The 15025-nt window shown below is 35.9% G+C and overlaps 1 protein-coding gene across 5 annotated transcripts in view; it reads left to right on the top strand.

Annotated features, from left to right (window-relative positions):
* Positions 1-1935: 1935 nt before the first annotated feature.
* The window catches only part of LOC105345498 (semaphorin-1A), a 37466-nt gene continuing 24376 nt past the window's right edge, over positions 1936-15025 (top strand). For 2 of the 5 annotated variants that reach the window (XM_066089254.1, XM_066089256.1), the window contains exon 1: positions 6603-7285. In XM_066089254.1, coding sequence (XP_065945326.1) covers positions 7162-7285 — 124 coding nt within the window. In that variant the 5' untranslated portion in view covers positions 6603-7161. Of the gene's footprint in view, positions 2107-6602; positions 7286-15025 lie in introns of those variants that run through there. The other 3 variants (XM_066089253.1, XM_066089252.1, XM_066089255.1) reach the window with 3 other exon arrangements.

Raw genomic sequence — 15025 nt, forward strand, 5'->3', positions numbered from 1 at the left:
GTAAGTTTGGAGGTATATTTATCATCGGGTTGACACCTGTATGTACCCTGATTTACAATGATGGATGGTGTTAACACAACCAAAAAATGCTACAGTGTCATCTGAAGTTTCAGAAGCATCGCATGACAAAAAAATACGTATTGAAGAAAAAAAGGAAAGAAAGATTTGGTTACCCAGTACAAGTACAGTTGCACTATAAAAGAGAAAATGGTATCATCATTTTTCCATTTCAAAAGTGCTATAGTTTACTGTATAGCATCTGCTGAGGCATGAAATATACATTTCCTGTTTTAAAAATCCTTAGATTTTTACAGCCTAATAATGCAATATACACTGGTATATATTAGCAGTGAAAGTGATCATATCATTGCATTGAAATTGCTTCTTTTTTTATATGACTGTTATGGAGTGAACAATTTGTTTCGCATTTTATGCCTGAAAGGGCTAAGGAATGACAGTTCACTTTATTTGTCATTTATCATTTCAGTTCCATTAAGTTTGAGAGTAAGAGAAGAAGCAGAGGTCATTCCAATGACACATGAGACTGTTGTCATGAGTCTGAGCAAAACCAACTGTCTGGATTCATCTGTTGAGTGGGCCATCTGGATGAAGCAATCCGATTCCAACCGGACCTGCCATCTGCTGCAATTCTAAGCTCTTTTGGCTTTCCACTGTTTTAGCTTTAGTAGCAAGGCTTACCGGGGTTAAAGGTAAAGAAATATGTCTGTCTGACATTTTCTCCAATGAAACTTTCTAAATAAAAGTTGACCCTTAATGGCCATTGGTCATTAAAGGGCTGGAGACAGCAGACAAGTGGCTGGGGCTATAATGTCCCTGAATGGCTCGTTCTCTAATGACAGAGCCTAATGAAGTGTGTTTGGGGTTTCTTCGGAGACAGCTTGCCAGAGAAAAAAATCTCTTGTTCTATTTTTGAAGGCTTGGTGACACTACTGTGATTTTCCTTTGAGATTCGCTCTCTGCTTCATTAAATTTTTCTCAGCCCTGACAGTTTTCAATTGTTTATCACATTGGAAGAAAAAAAGGGGGGATTCATTTAATGATCGAACAGCAGTCCGTGAGATTTTCAAAATAAAACTGAGCCTTTCTTCTTAAACTTTTGATTTGTGTCCCAGAACATTTGTTTGTTCACTTGGTTTTTGCGTCTTAGATTCAGTGAGACAGTACTGAATGTGTCTCATGCGTATATTACAGATTGGTGTCCTTATTTTTGACCAAATCTAGGATTTGGTCTATCATGTAATAGTAGCCAGTTATATTTGAATGTGTATTCGTTCTGAAAAGAGAAGGGTTCTTGTGTTGGTTATCTGTTTTAATCCCCAAATGACGGTTTAGTTTTGGTTGAGGTAACTGATGTGTAATGATTACAAAGCAAAATTTAAAAGGGAGGTTAAATGCGATACCCAGTAAAAAAATTTATTTCAAGAAAATAAAATCTTTATTGAGAATTATGGCCTTTAATTTTTTTTTTATTTATTAGCTTGAGACATGTGAAAATGAAAGTTTTATCAAGTGTAACTGCATGGAAAATCAGTTGTTTACATTGTGTGTATTTAAAGAGATTTCATTTTTACAAATGTCCTAACCAGTCTGTCCAAATATAGAAAGATTAATTTTGTTTATTCTTAAGATGAAAGGCTTTTCTGTGCCCATCCGGTCATTTTTTGATCGACCACTGGTTTTGAAATAATCAGGCAACTCAGGTAGCTTTAATACTAGTGTCCTGGTCCCTAGTAAAATTTTAAAAGACAATTTAAAAATCTGATGTTGGGGGGGAAAGCTCTGGGCCTTGTGTTTAAGTAGTGTGGTGCCACCTCTCTAAAAGGCTTAAGCCGTAAAGAAATTGTAATTCCGCGTGTCAAGGTAAATGCATTGTGGGATATGGGACGCTAAGCGTGGATTGGTGTTTCCCTCCAAATGTTTACTATACAATTTCACAACTCTGTTGACTTAGTGTTGTCCCTCCCCATGTTAACCTCCCTGCAGAACTGGATAAGCTTATAGCTCTTTTTTGCCTATTTTGCAACATTTAAATGCAATTAGCAACCTGAAAATAGACACTTTAAGGAAGATTGCAAAGTTATAAAGGTGAGTGAATTTGCATAACTTATTTATAAATATTCACCGGTATTCTTTGCAGAGGGTCCCTGAATGCCCAAAGATGTGTAAAAACCTGCGTCAAATTTGATGAAGTTTTTTTTTTACCTGTTTGTACCTGGACACAGGTGCTCAGGTTAATTTAGGAAGCACCTGGTTTATTGAACTCAGTTTGATTTGCAATTGAATATCCAATTCTTTAAATAAGGTTTTCTCTGCCAAGGCTAACTGAACTTCTTTATGGCAGTGCTTTATATCCTGGCACATGCATTGGCTTGCGATTGCAATTAATTTCCATGCAAGTCAGATGGTGCAATTGCAGCCTTGGTGCTAGATTTATGGAACCATTTTTATGTTGAGTCACATGATATAATCAAAAATAGTTAATTACTGGTCTGATATGTTAAAACTCCCTCTCAGAAGACAAGGGTGACTCATTGCAAGAATCAATTCAATTGAATATGATGCATGCATGCAAGAATTCCCAATTGCTGAAGGAGACAGTTTCATGGAGGGTCTGCATTATTGTGTATAATTATCCCAATGCCATTTAGAATTGGACCATTTTAGAACATTTCCCTTTTTTGCAATTTGACATTTAGTTGAAAAAAATTGAAAGGCTGAAAATGATTTATTTCTTAGATATCTTTGTAATTCCTCTTAATTTTGCCCAAAAAATTGCAGGGGAATGAATTGTGAGCATGCAAAAATTTGAGAATAAAAATATTTGATGCCTCATGGAGCATAAAAATGTTAGAGATGTTTTGTAGAAGGATATGCAATTTGCAAAATCATCCTATAGTTCATGGTCAAAGATGGAAGGTCATGGTCATATCAAATGTCATGTATTTAAAGAGAAATGAAATGATTGAAAAGCTGTGAATATTTCTTATGTTTCAAGGAAGGGGGGGGGGGGCAAGGTAAAGCTTATGGCACTATATGTTATCTATAAGAGCAAGACTTATTTAAAACCAACCGTGATAGTTTTCTGTAGGTATAGCTCACTAGGTCACTTGGAGGAGGTGGTTTAGTAACACTGCATGTGTATCCATTTAATCATTATAGGTCAAACAAGTATAAATTTGACTTTATGTAACTTTATTTTTGACATATTAAAAGGCAATCGACTTTATAGCAATCGATCTCAAAGACTTCTCTGTACAAAGTCAACACAGCTGTTATAAGCAGAATATCTTACTACCAAATAGCCAGAATTAGAAATTGTTTTCTTTACAACAGCTTAAAATGTAGGAATTACCATTAAGCAAAAGGTATTGAGTTATTGCTGGATTCACAAGAATGTTTTTATCAAAAGCTACTGTGTTTTTCTAATGTGTTGTTTGCATTTCATACTTTTTGTAGTTGAACAGCATGTGGCTGAATGAGTGAAATTGGCTTGCTATTGAGGGTTGCCAAAGTTGCATGTTCTTTCCATTTTGTGGAGTTGTGTAAGCAATTAGTTCATTGTTTTGAATATGTGGAATTTGTTTGTCCCTATAACAAGCCAAACTAGCTTTCTAACAGCTTTAATAGCTCAATGCTTAAGGCATTTTGAATGCTCATCGTTACATAACAAGCATAGCTGCAATTTTCTAAGGCATGTTGGTCGTTTGTCTATTGTTTAAGTCTAACCTGCAAATATTTTACATGGAATGCATGCATTGCTGCATGCGGAACAAATCTGAAATTGCAGAGAAATTCTTAATAGATAGAATGGTTTCAAATTTCACATGGTATCAAGGATCAAGATGTAATTATGTGTTGCAACAATTCAGTTAATTGTCTATTGAATTTTTGAGGGATAGAAATAATTTCAATTTCAAAGATTTCATATGCTGAAGAGATAACCTGTTTTATGAATTTTATGAATTTGGTTGATATGTTAGGATGACAGACTTCCATAGTATTAGTGAAGGCTGGTGACTCATTTTGAAATAAACTGAGGGGGGTATTGATAAAACCTTGCAATTCCCCCCTTTAACAGGTCCCCCCTGTGTTTGTACACACAGCAACTAATGTATTACCGTTAGTTTACCTGCACTCGGATTAAAAAGCTTACAATTGTGACTCATGAAAATGGTCCGATAGGAAACGAAACGCGGCGTACCTGCATGGCCACAATACTGCTTGTTGCTCTCTCTCGATTGAGTGCATTGGCGACGGAAATAAAGCTATTATACAATACGGTGTGCTCGTGAGCAGGTAGAATTGCATGTAAGCAATACCAATCTGGGGACACACAAGCTCATGTAGAGATGACCTGCTGCATGGTGCAACAGCTATATGGCCATGCAGTGTAGTGTCGCAGCATAAGTTTGTTGTCATTTTGAGTTACATGTGACACAGATTATGCAAATTTAAAATCATCCTTGACACAGTTTACTATCATAGCAGATATTTATTTGCAAATTAGATCCTTTATGTTAATACATGTATACCATATTGAATCGGAACTTTAAAAAAGGTTAGGAGCAATAATTGCAATTTTATATGTACCTGCAGGTTTACAAATATCGCTGCTTGTAAATCATACACTTTTCCATTGGGCGGGTAGGGGGGAGGGTCAAAGTGCACAAAATAAAAATTCATTGTTTTTTTTATATATATTTTTATGTCAATGCTAGTATAATGTGCATCTGTCTGTCTACATGTATACATGTTCTTGTTGGCTTTGTCCACCCAACTCCTTATCTGTAATCACCTGTGAATTAACACACTACCCTAACTCTTCCTTTACCCCCTTAGTGTTCTCAGCCATATGTTGCCCATGTTCTTCCTAAAACTGCTCATTCAACTCGGTATGAGGTGGGCTTTGATCCTGGTGCTCCTCAGACCCCTGACTTCACGATGTGACAGTCTGTCTGGCACGCGGAATCACCAGGTGACAAGACCCTGTGTACAATATTTCAGCTTCTTCCATGTAACACTGTTGATAATTGACCCAGTAGACGTTGTACTCTTGTAGAAGTGGTTGGACCTTCAGGTCAATGCACATGTAAACGGTTTTATCTATATATTTATTTGTTCATTGCCAAATGTGACAGACACTTGGTGTGTTTAGTACTAGTAGTAAAGTGTGTAATTTAATGCACACATAATACCAACAAAAGCGTGGAAAAATAGGGCGACTGACATCTGAAAATCCATTTCAAATCCAATCTTATCGATGGATCCGATCTTCATCGACACCTTCGATATAATGATTCGAGGGTATTTAATTGCCAATAACCTGTAACTTATCAAATTAATATTCATCTGAAGTCTGTCAACTGCAATGCTAAATCAGAAAATCTGTATTCAGTCTAAACACTTGAACTGAATAAAATCTTGGCAGTAGTTTTATTTGGCACCTACGCTGCATAAAGCGTAAATCATAAGTGTTTATGCAGAGGATTTTAATATGCATCATTTACGTGTGACTCTACGATTGACGTAGTTGTAAAAAATAGAAAATGAAACAGCAGTTGTAATACGTCTGTAATTTATGTTGGAAAAACAGATATGATTCCACTTGTTTGTTGGATAGGAAACCCATATTGTGAGGAAGTTGATCTGTTTGAGTTAGAGTACATTGATATTTGGCAACTTCCTATGTGATAAATATGTCAAATTATAAGGCACTCAATTTTAATGTAATGTATCATTTTAAACTGAAATTTAATTGCAATCGGGTATCCTCCCAAAATTATAACACCTAGCTGATGTATAGAAGATTATACAATCAGAAAATCAAAAATTGAGTTTGGGAGACTTGTGTTTTTTTTCTCTTCAAATATCTTTCTGTAGGGTTCAGTTTACAAAACTAAGGGTTTATTGGTGAGGCTAAAATACACCTTGTTTAATGATTAGGATTTTATAAACAAAAAGTCAAGAGGTGAAACTGGTAAGACTTGGAAGTGTGTCAGGAAAAAAAGTTGGTTTAACGACAACACTTAATGCTTTAACCCCCTACGAGATTTTTTAACAAAGGTCCTGCTTTTGGTTGCTAAATCATTTGATCTGTAAGAAATAATCCAAACAAAACAAATGGATTGATCACATTTAATAGTGTCCAATATCTTTCACTCTTTCCAAGATTTGTAAATGCTACCCCCAGGGAGTTTTAGACTCAACTTATGATTTTTTTTCTTCACTGTCTTTAAATTCAAAGAGGTTTTTCTGTTTTCATGTTTGTGTGCAAATTCCCTTACATATCTATTACCTGTTGACATTACCCCCTAAAGTGTGTGCCGTGTAGAAAATTGTATACCTGAGAAAAGTGACAGGTGCAAATTACAATCAGAAAACTCTGTGCACAGGTGTAGAAATTGAGAGTTAACAATATGAGAGTAAAATGTGCAGTTGTATGTTGCCTCTCAGAGATCCTCAATAATTGTGTCTTGTTTTTAAACTGTGTGGTAGCTAGCATTCATTATTAGGTGCATGGTAGCATTAAGCCCTGTGCTCTGTAGGGGGCGGAGTCTAAAAAAAGTCAACCAATCACAGCTTACAACTCTAAAAACAAGATTACTATGAAGAACACAGCAGAGTGAAGTTGCTTTACTGTAGTATACACGTATTTTGTTGGAACTGATGTGCATGTGGAACTGTTTTCTAGTAGAAAAGTGATTGTTTACATTTATTTACATTCAGAGGAAGTTGAATTGAGTAGAGGATTGGAAAAATTAATCACCTGTGTTAGATCTGATTTTTTTTTCAAGCTTGTTGAACATAAAATTGGGAGAACAGTGTTTAACACTAGATTATGGACCCAATGCTGTTTTTGTACTAACTAAAGGTGTTTTGTTTTGTTGGAGAATAGTGCTGAATTTCTCACGAAGGTGTTAAACAGCTAGGCCTTCTTGTCCAAGTGCCCAGCAGTGATTTCACTTTCTTGAATAGTGTCAAAACACAAGTTCAGCTAATTACTGGAGTAATTAAGACAAACAACAAGATCAAAGGATTTAGAAGTAATTACTACAATACCTGCAGGGGTCTTGTTTGACATCCTCAGGTAAACAGTGAACAGTACCAGAGAAAAACTTTTAATATTTATTTTTATACAGTATGGAACGAAATAAATTTGCTGTGATGAAGATTCAGTGTGTACTGGCCACCATTCTACTGCTGGTCCAGAAGAGTCTCACCTGGCAGGTAGACCTCAGAGCAAACCTCCATTTGGATTTTTCAGGTAGGTGAATTATTTTTAATCTAATTTTTTTTTCATAAATTCAATCCAATTAGTGTGTGCAGAAAGGTGGGGTTTTTTTTTTTTGTTGGTTAAAGCAGATTTTATAATGTTCTTGTGTGAATTCTGGTAGCATGGCTGGATCATTTTGTGTATTATATCAAGGAGTAGAAAAAGAAGTTAATTCTCAAGGTGCAAAACTAAAAAAAAAACAATTCATATGTATTCCTGATAAAATGATATGGGATGTTTCCTAAAAGCCTTGTGATTTAGCTCATTCTCTGAGGTTTGAGTCTAGCTGTTAACCATAACTACTTCTCCAAGAACCCACAAGACAGCCCTACAATTTACTTGAAAAAGTCAATACAAAATCAGAGGAAAAACAAATAATTGAAGTACACATGTTGACAAATCGTACCTGGGCTCTTCTTGTGTGTAGAAAGAGAGAGAGAGAGACTACTACCTTCTTTTGGTGTTTTATGATTGTCAACTTTCTGACATGGATTAGAAATCGGCTGGATTTACTGAGTAACCTACTTCAGATGGGTGACAACCCCGATTTGTGTGTACCTTAGGGTCAATTAGTCAGGAGGCAAATCCCTTTATCTTCATTGTCAATAATTTAGCTGTGTTTGGGCCATTTTGGATATCCCTTATTTGTAGAGACTTTTTGGGGAGGAAAGAATATTGCCCTGGGGTCTCTAAAGGTAAAGAATCACGGAAGGGTCAAAATCACTATATCTGATAAACAGTTCTAGTAATTGGGTATGAACGGTACTAAGTCGCGGCCAATCATCATAAACAGCTACTTTATTGAAATTGCCCAGGAAGGAAAGTCTGATTTCAGTATCTGGTGGATAAAGTGAAATTGATTCCAAGTTAAACAATCCAAGAAAATGGGATGAGAGGCTGGTGTTGACTTTATAATCCAGGAGATGACCAATCTGATGAGGGATATCTGTATCAAAGGAGCCATGGTTTTATTGATATTTCTACAATAGCCATGGCATTTTGATATGTATTAGTTAATAGCCAATATGGCCTCTGGCCTTGGAATACCCACAGAGCGTGTGTCTCTAGAAAGAGAAGAAAAAAAATCCTGAGACGACTGATACACAGTCTAATCTGTAGCGGGGACAATTGAGACAAATAGCCCAAAAATGCCACAAGGCGTATATGGTCTAATTGTAAATGTGAACAATCCCTCTTCTCATTTTCTCTGCCATGCAAATCTTTTACAAAACAAGAGAGAGAGAGACACTCATTCAGGCGTTTGACAGTGGTCATGACAGGGAATTTGAATGCGATATCTTTAACAAGTATTTCACAAACTAAGCTACTCCCTCTATTGAGGACTCCATTTTGTAGAACACTTGTTCAAGAAGAGAGCCCTATCTTTTAATTATTATATCAAATGTTTGGGAGACATTTTTTGACAAGATTCTGGGGTCCGACATATGAAGTGAATGTAATTGGAAATAAGACACTCGATGCTACAGAGCATTTCACTGGGCACAAAAAAGAGTTTAAAAATTGGAATCCTATCTATATGAAATGGATGTGAATATCTCTACTTTCCATAAAATTTGCATAATTTGAAATGATGGCTTTTATATTGGGGAATAAAAACCCTACTGATATACACTTCATAAATCTCGATGCTTTTCTATGGAGGGTTTTTTTTTTTGGTTGTCTGTTGGAAATATGCTAATTGTATGCGACCCATGTGACAACAGTTCTTGCGTAGATACATGTATACATTTATCTATATCAGAAAGGAAGAGTCTATATGCACACCTGCACACTATCTATGATATATGTAATAAATTAATCGTAACCGACCTCTCCACTCGTGTCCAATGGTCAGATTTTAAGCAAAATCACCCTGTCAGTAAATTTTTTATCAATTCTATTAATAAAATAAATCATAAATAAACAAATGAATGTTATTTCTTTAGTTTTAATTAATATATTTGAAAAAAAAACTCTTTGATGCATATGTATACCAGTTGATAACGGAAAAAGTGTTTACTGAATTTTAATGTCTTTCAGTTTGTTTGGATATTTATAATTAAGGAGCCAAAATAACCCATAAAACCAGCACTCCTTGGAAATTTCATGTCAGTGTGGTCTTTAAATGGGTCCAAAAGACCTGTTTTGACATATGCCATACAAACAATAGTTCACTATATACGTATTGACGTAGTGCTAAAGACTTCATAACTTTCTGACTATGTCAAGACGCAAACTAGGTGCGATATCAAAACTTGCCATCAAGGACAACTTCTGCAGAATTTGTTGACAGGGTTTTACAACCATTAAGAAAACTTAATCAGGCACATTTGCCGTAACTTCGTAGTAAAAAGAAAAAAATAATGAAATACACCGAGGCTGATTTAAATTTTGGGGAGTTTCTAGCTGACAGGTAGAATAATGTTTGGCCATTGACCTTAATTTTAACACTTTATTTTTTCAAAAACTGCAATTTTCAGAAATCAAGAGATCCAGCTGTTGATATAAGCACTATATCGTGTATTGTCTGTTACGGATCGATAAAAATTTTCATGACGAGAAACACTCTTTAAACCAAAGTCCATTCTGCTGTCTGTTTACTCATGAAATAGAATTAAACTTATTTTATTGAAAAATTGTTTAAATCGTACCATGAGTCAGCTGAACCAATCTTATCTGTACTGGGGACACATTGGTAGTTTACACAGCTGAAGATTGTATAAATCAGAATGATTGAGAATCAAAGTATTGGCCAGATTGGAACAGTTATATTGTGTGCTCTCGTTTGTTTAATTATCAAATACAGATCTCTCTCAACCGTAAAATTGTCACAACCAGGAACAGCCCTGACTCAGTTTGTGTGTTTTGGAGGTGGTTCGTTTTTCTACCCTGTTCTTGCTATCTTTGCTTGCTCCCTGCAGGTTTTTTGATTGTCTCTGGATGATTTTTCCTGCCATGTAATGTATGGATTTGAGGTGATAAGAGAGACAAGTGCACCCTCTTATCACAGGTGCATACCTGCTTTCTCTCATGAACATTACGTTTCAGAAAAAATTACATCACCCTGGCATGCATGTTCTTTGCCCAGTTGTGGTTAATTTTCCGAGAATTGAGTCCTGTTTTCCCTTTGCTCAAGCACTCTTTGTGCCCCAACTGTCATGTTTCTCAAACGTTGACACCAGTCAAAAGTGGAAACCATTTTTCTTCAAAACATCAGACAGTGCTTAAAATACCAGTATTGTCTTCTTGAGAAAAATTGCCTGGCAATATCAGTAATGAATTTTCTCACATCCATTAGGCTCGTAAATGTTCAGGAAATGGTGCATGTTTGCTGTATGTATCAATTTGAATCAATTTGTTGCCCTTTTAGTACTTCTCCATTATGAGCCATTATGTGACGGATATTTTCCACGATATGTGCCAATTTTAGCTCATTTGCCTTTGGAGTGGTAAAACATGTTTCCTGATGCTAGTATATTGGAGCCTGCATGTGCCCCGCTAATGACAAAAACAGATTTGTGTCTTCTGACTTTCTCAGTATTCTATACTTAGAAATATGAGAAATTCAGATTAATTAATATTTGAAAAATTACCTTAATTATACTTTAGATAGTGGAAGGGAGAGTAGTAGAGCTTACTAGCTGAATGAGTCATAGGATCAAAGGTCAATCAAGAGAGGTTAAAAATTTGTGTCTTATCAGTTGACAAGGACAGGAAAATTGATAGAAAACTGCACAGGGCCACGTACACTCAAATAGGCCAGGTGCGTTACAAAAGGGGGAGTCCGTGCATACTTCACTTCCAATACACAACAACCGATCAGGCACGTGAACCCAACCAATCGACAGGATGTGGAGCAATCGCGAAGGTCAATAAGAAGAAATCATGAACACAATTAGTTATTTTTTTTCTGTTTGATACTCTTGAGAATCATACTACGAGGAAGTGGAGGTTGTATTGCAAGGACCGTCAAGTGCTGCCATATCCTCCGGCCCTTAACAACTCGCTTGCAAATTAATGACTTCCATGACTTTGTCAAACGGAACTCTTTGGGAAAAAGAAAATCACCATAGGATTTTTCAATTTGCAAATTTGTTTTTGAAATTCCAGTAGTCAATGTAGATTTCTTTGATTGCGCTGTGGAATAAAGAAGCATAGAAGACACTTTGATTCAAAAAAAAAAAATCTGACTACTTCAGCAAATATTTTAAAACTACCCATCCTGTAATATCTTCCCCATCTCTCTAAGGTATGACAAAAATTGTGTGTTAACCAATTTCAAAAGTAATGTTGCATGACTTTTTTTTCCTTCATGTGAAATAGGAGAAAAATGCCCTCATATCTGTCAGTTTATTTTTCAGTTGAAATGCTTTTTTGTCAATTTGAAAAATTGAAAAATACTTCTGTATTATCAGCTTTCAATAGAGTAGAGTGTCAAACCATTGATGGGCCCATCATGCACGGGCACTAATCACATACCATGAAATTATGACCACTCGAGCAAGTTTATTATAGTTCCTAGTGTTTCAGAAAATTTTGAAATCTTATTCAAATTTTTATCAAATTTCAACTTGTATGGGACATAGGTGAAAGGTAGGAATGGCAAATAGCAAGCATCTGGGGAAGATCTCATTTTGTACAATATTTCATATGCTTCAAATATGTACTGTTCCAGATCTTTTTATATTGAAATTATTACTTGGAACTTCTTGTCAAACAAGTTTTTTTTTTAAGGTGGATTGAATGTAAATATACAGGTGAATAGAAACAAGATATGTGACAGGGAAGGAAAATCAAAATCAATGAGGTTTCTTTTTTTCCATTCTTCGAAAAAAGAAATCTTTTTTATATTCACTTGGTTCATCTTTCATTTGGCGATGGAATATAGGTCAGTGCACAAAGGAACAGACAACTGTTTGATTGTCCTGGAAGAAGAAAAAAAGTTGGTCATAATGGGAACTCTTTTATACAAGTGTAGGTACAGCAAAATGGGTTCTTTTCAGATCTACGAAAATTAATCAATTGAACACTCTGATTCAATGGGTCTCCATTGCTGTCACTGCTTACCCAAAGGAGGATTTGGAAATTCTTGATAAGAGCAGCACAGGGGGTGCTAAAATAAAATGAAATATTGATTGGGTTTCGCTTACATTTCTACTCCGGCTTAACGTTTCAAGTTTGATCGCAATAGAATTAACATTATCAATCTGGGTTTTGTTCTTGTATCGAAATGGACTGAGGAAATCTTATCGGGTGCGATACATTTCTTTGAATCCGAATTTCCAAGGATTTAAACAGTATCAGTGATTGCCACCTAGACAGAAGTCAAAAGACCGACAGAGAAGGACGATCGGGTTTTTTTGTCTTTTTTTTTATTTAATGTGGTTGCCATTTTTATTGAGCAGTTTAGAAATGCAGATGATTCAAAATTTAAATGAGCTTTGTCTCGATCATCATGCAAGCCAAAAATCAGAACAGTTCCAATTAAATGGTTGTCCTTAACAAATTGGATCAGATCGGATAACAGAATATTGAAGAAAAAAAATTAAAATAAAATATGATCAGGTCTTGGCTTGAACTTTGCCTGACGTGCGTATATAGTAGATAATTAAAAGAATTGAGAATTAGCTTATTAACATAAAGCCAAAGGAATATGCAAAAATGATCCCAGTGGCAGTAATTCACAGCATGCTAAGTAATAAAGCAAAGTGAATCAGCACCACTGGCCTATTATCATCAGTTTTCATCATTATGTGTAGGTTATGTGTTGTTTTTTATTGAAAGAAAGATGAACGGCTTTGGAATAATCAGTAGTCGGTTTGCCGGTGCACCATGATCTGTCAATTGTGCATGGTGATGGATATGCTATCTCCTAGACCATACAATTGACAGACAATTGGTCAATCTCTTGAATTACAAAACAACATGTATAGTCCTGTTTGTCTTTCATTTGCAGACCATGTAAATTACTTTGCAAGCTTTTGGTATAAATTTGCAGGTTGCCATGGCCATATTCCGTTGGGATCTTTATCTGACTGTTTAAAATCTTTGCTGGTGCACATTGCCTTTTCAAATTTCTGTGAAATCTCTTTTTCATCACTTTAATGGTCTCCAGATTTGCTAAACAGATCCCTGTTTCTGTTTGATTAAAGAAGATCTACTGTTTTTAATTATAGGTTAGCGGGGTCTTCCTCTGTTATTAAAGCTTGGTGTGTTAAAAGGGCTACATGGTGTCAAGTCATCCAAATTTATGATTAGGCAGATCCCCTTTTATTGAATTCTCTGACACCAAAATGGTAATATTTACAAAATTTCCAAAAGGTATAGAGGAATGATCTTTTTCAAAATAAAAACCTCAGTGCAAGCAGACTAGACTGTTTCTTTCTCATGCATTAGGAAATTTTTTTTTGGCAAATTGAATTTCTCTTGATATCAGACAAAATCTATTATATCTAATTAATGATTTACTACTGCATACAGGAATACAGCCCCCTAGTGAATTTAAGGTATCTGTTCATATATGGTGGAAAAAGGAATATTCAATGACTTAATAAATGCTGCATTACAAAGCTATTGAACCACTAATGTCATCAATGGAATGATTTGTGGTGGTACATATGTATTAACAATTTCTCTGAATGGACGAAATTGAAAAGTCTGCGGTCCAATTGTTTTAACAGTTCATAGACAGGAAACTGCAAGACAACATGACACATCTTGACCCAATGTTAATGAAGTTGATAACAAATGGATTGAGGCAGACAATGTGTCCATGTTTCCTGCTGTTTCTTGAACATCCCCAGGGGGGATTCACCTGTTGTACATGACAATGTGAGAGCCTAGTACATGATCTAACTGTCTGCTGCCCTGTGTCAGAGGGATGAGGGTCAGACCACATGGCCAGGGTAGGCATCACCTTGCAAGGTCTCTTAACATTAATGTTCTGTCCGTCTTCTATGAAGCTTCTGATTATGTCTAATAATCCCCTCTAGTGCTGTGTGGGGTTCTTGGTTGTTATTTTTTTGCTTTTTTGCTGATAACCTTCAAGATGAGGTGTGTTTTTTTGTGTGGTTATCTATGGTCACTCTGGGGTCACAACCAGGAATTTGTGGGTGTTCATATACATCAAAGGTCATATAACCTTGTCATAAATCTGTGTAGTAGATTTTTTCCCTTCTGGGGTCAGTAATGACCTTAACACCTCTCCTTTATAACAAAGATTCAGTGGTTCAGGACTTGACAGCTTGATTTAAGGATTGTACATAACTGATTCAGAATGTCTTTACACCTTGCAGCATGTGGCCTCTGATGATCTCTCAGTAATGGCAGAGTCTGGAATTGATAGATCACCATTAATAATTGACCATATCTGTAATCCTGTTTGCAGTGGCCGCTAGGGTCTCTTAGCTCTCAGCATGGCTTTTATTGCAACAGAGTGAGGCCTGCCTTGGCTTCCAGGCACACAGAAGGAGACCCTTCCTTTGTGTCTTTGACATTAACTTTCACCCCTCTCTTCTTGTCTTATCTGGCTGCATTAATTGCTCAGTAGGTGGGCCTATTAGCAAATCTATATGCAATTCATTAGGAACCATATAGCACCAGCTGATAATGGAGCATCCAAACGAGGGATTATCTGTTTTTGCTCTTGAGGAAGGATTTGATCAAAATCATGACAGAAGATTAGGGTTCAATTAGCAGATGGTACATTACAACACACAGTACATCATACTA

The sequence above is a fragment of the Magallana gigas genome, chromosome 6 (assembly GCF_963853765.1).
Source record: "Magallana gigas chromosome 6, xbMagGiga1.1, whole genome shotgun sequence".
Taxonomy (NCBI): domain Eukaryota; kingdom Metazoa; phylum Mollusca; class Bivalvia; order Ostreida; family Ostreidae; genus Magallana; species Magallana gigas.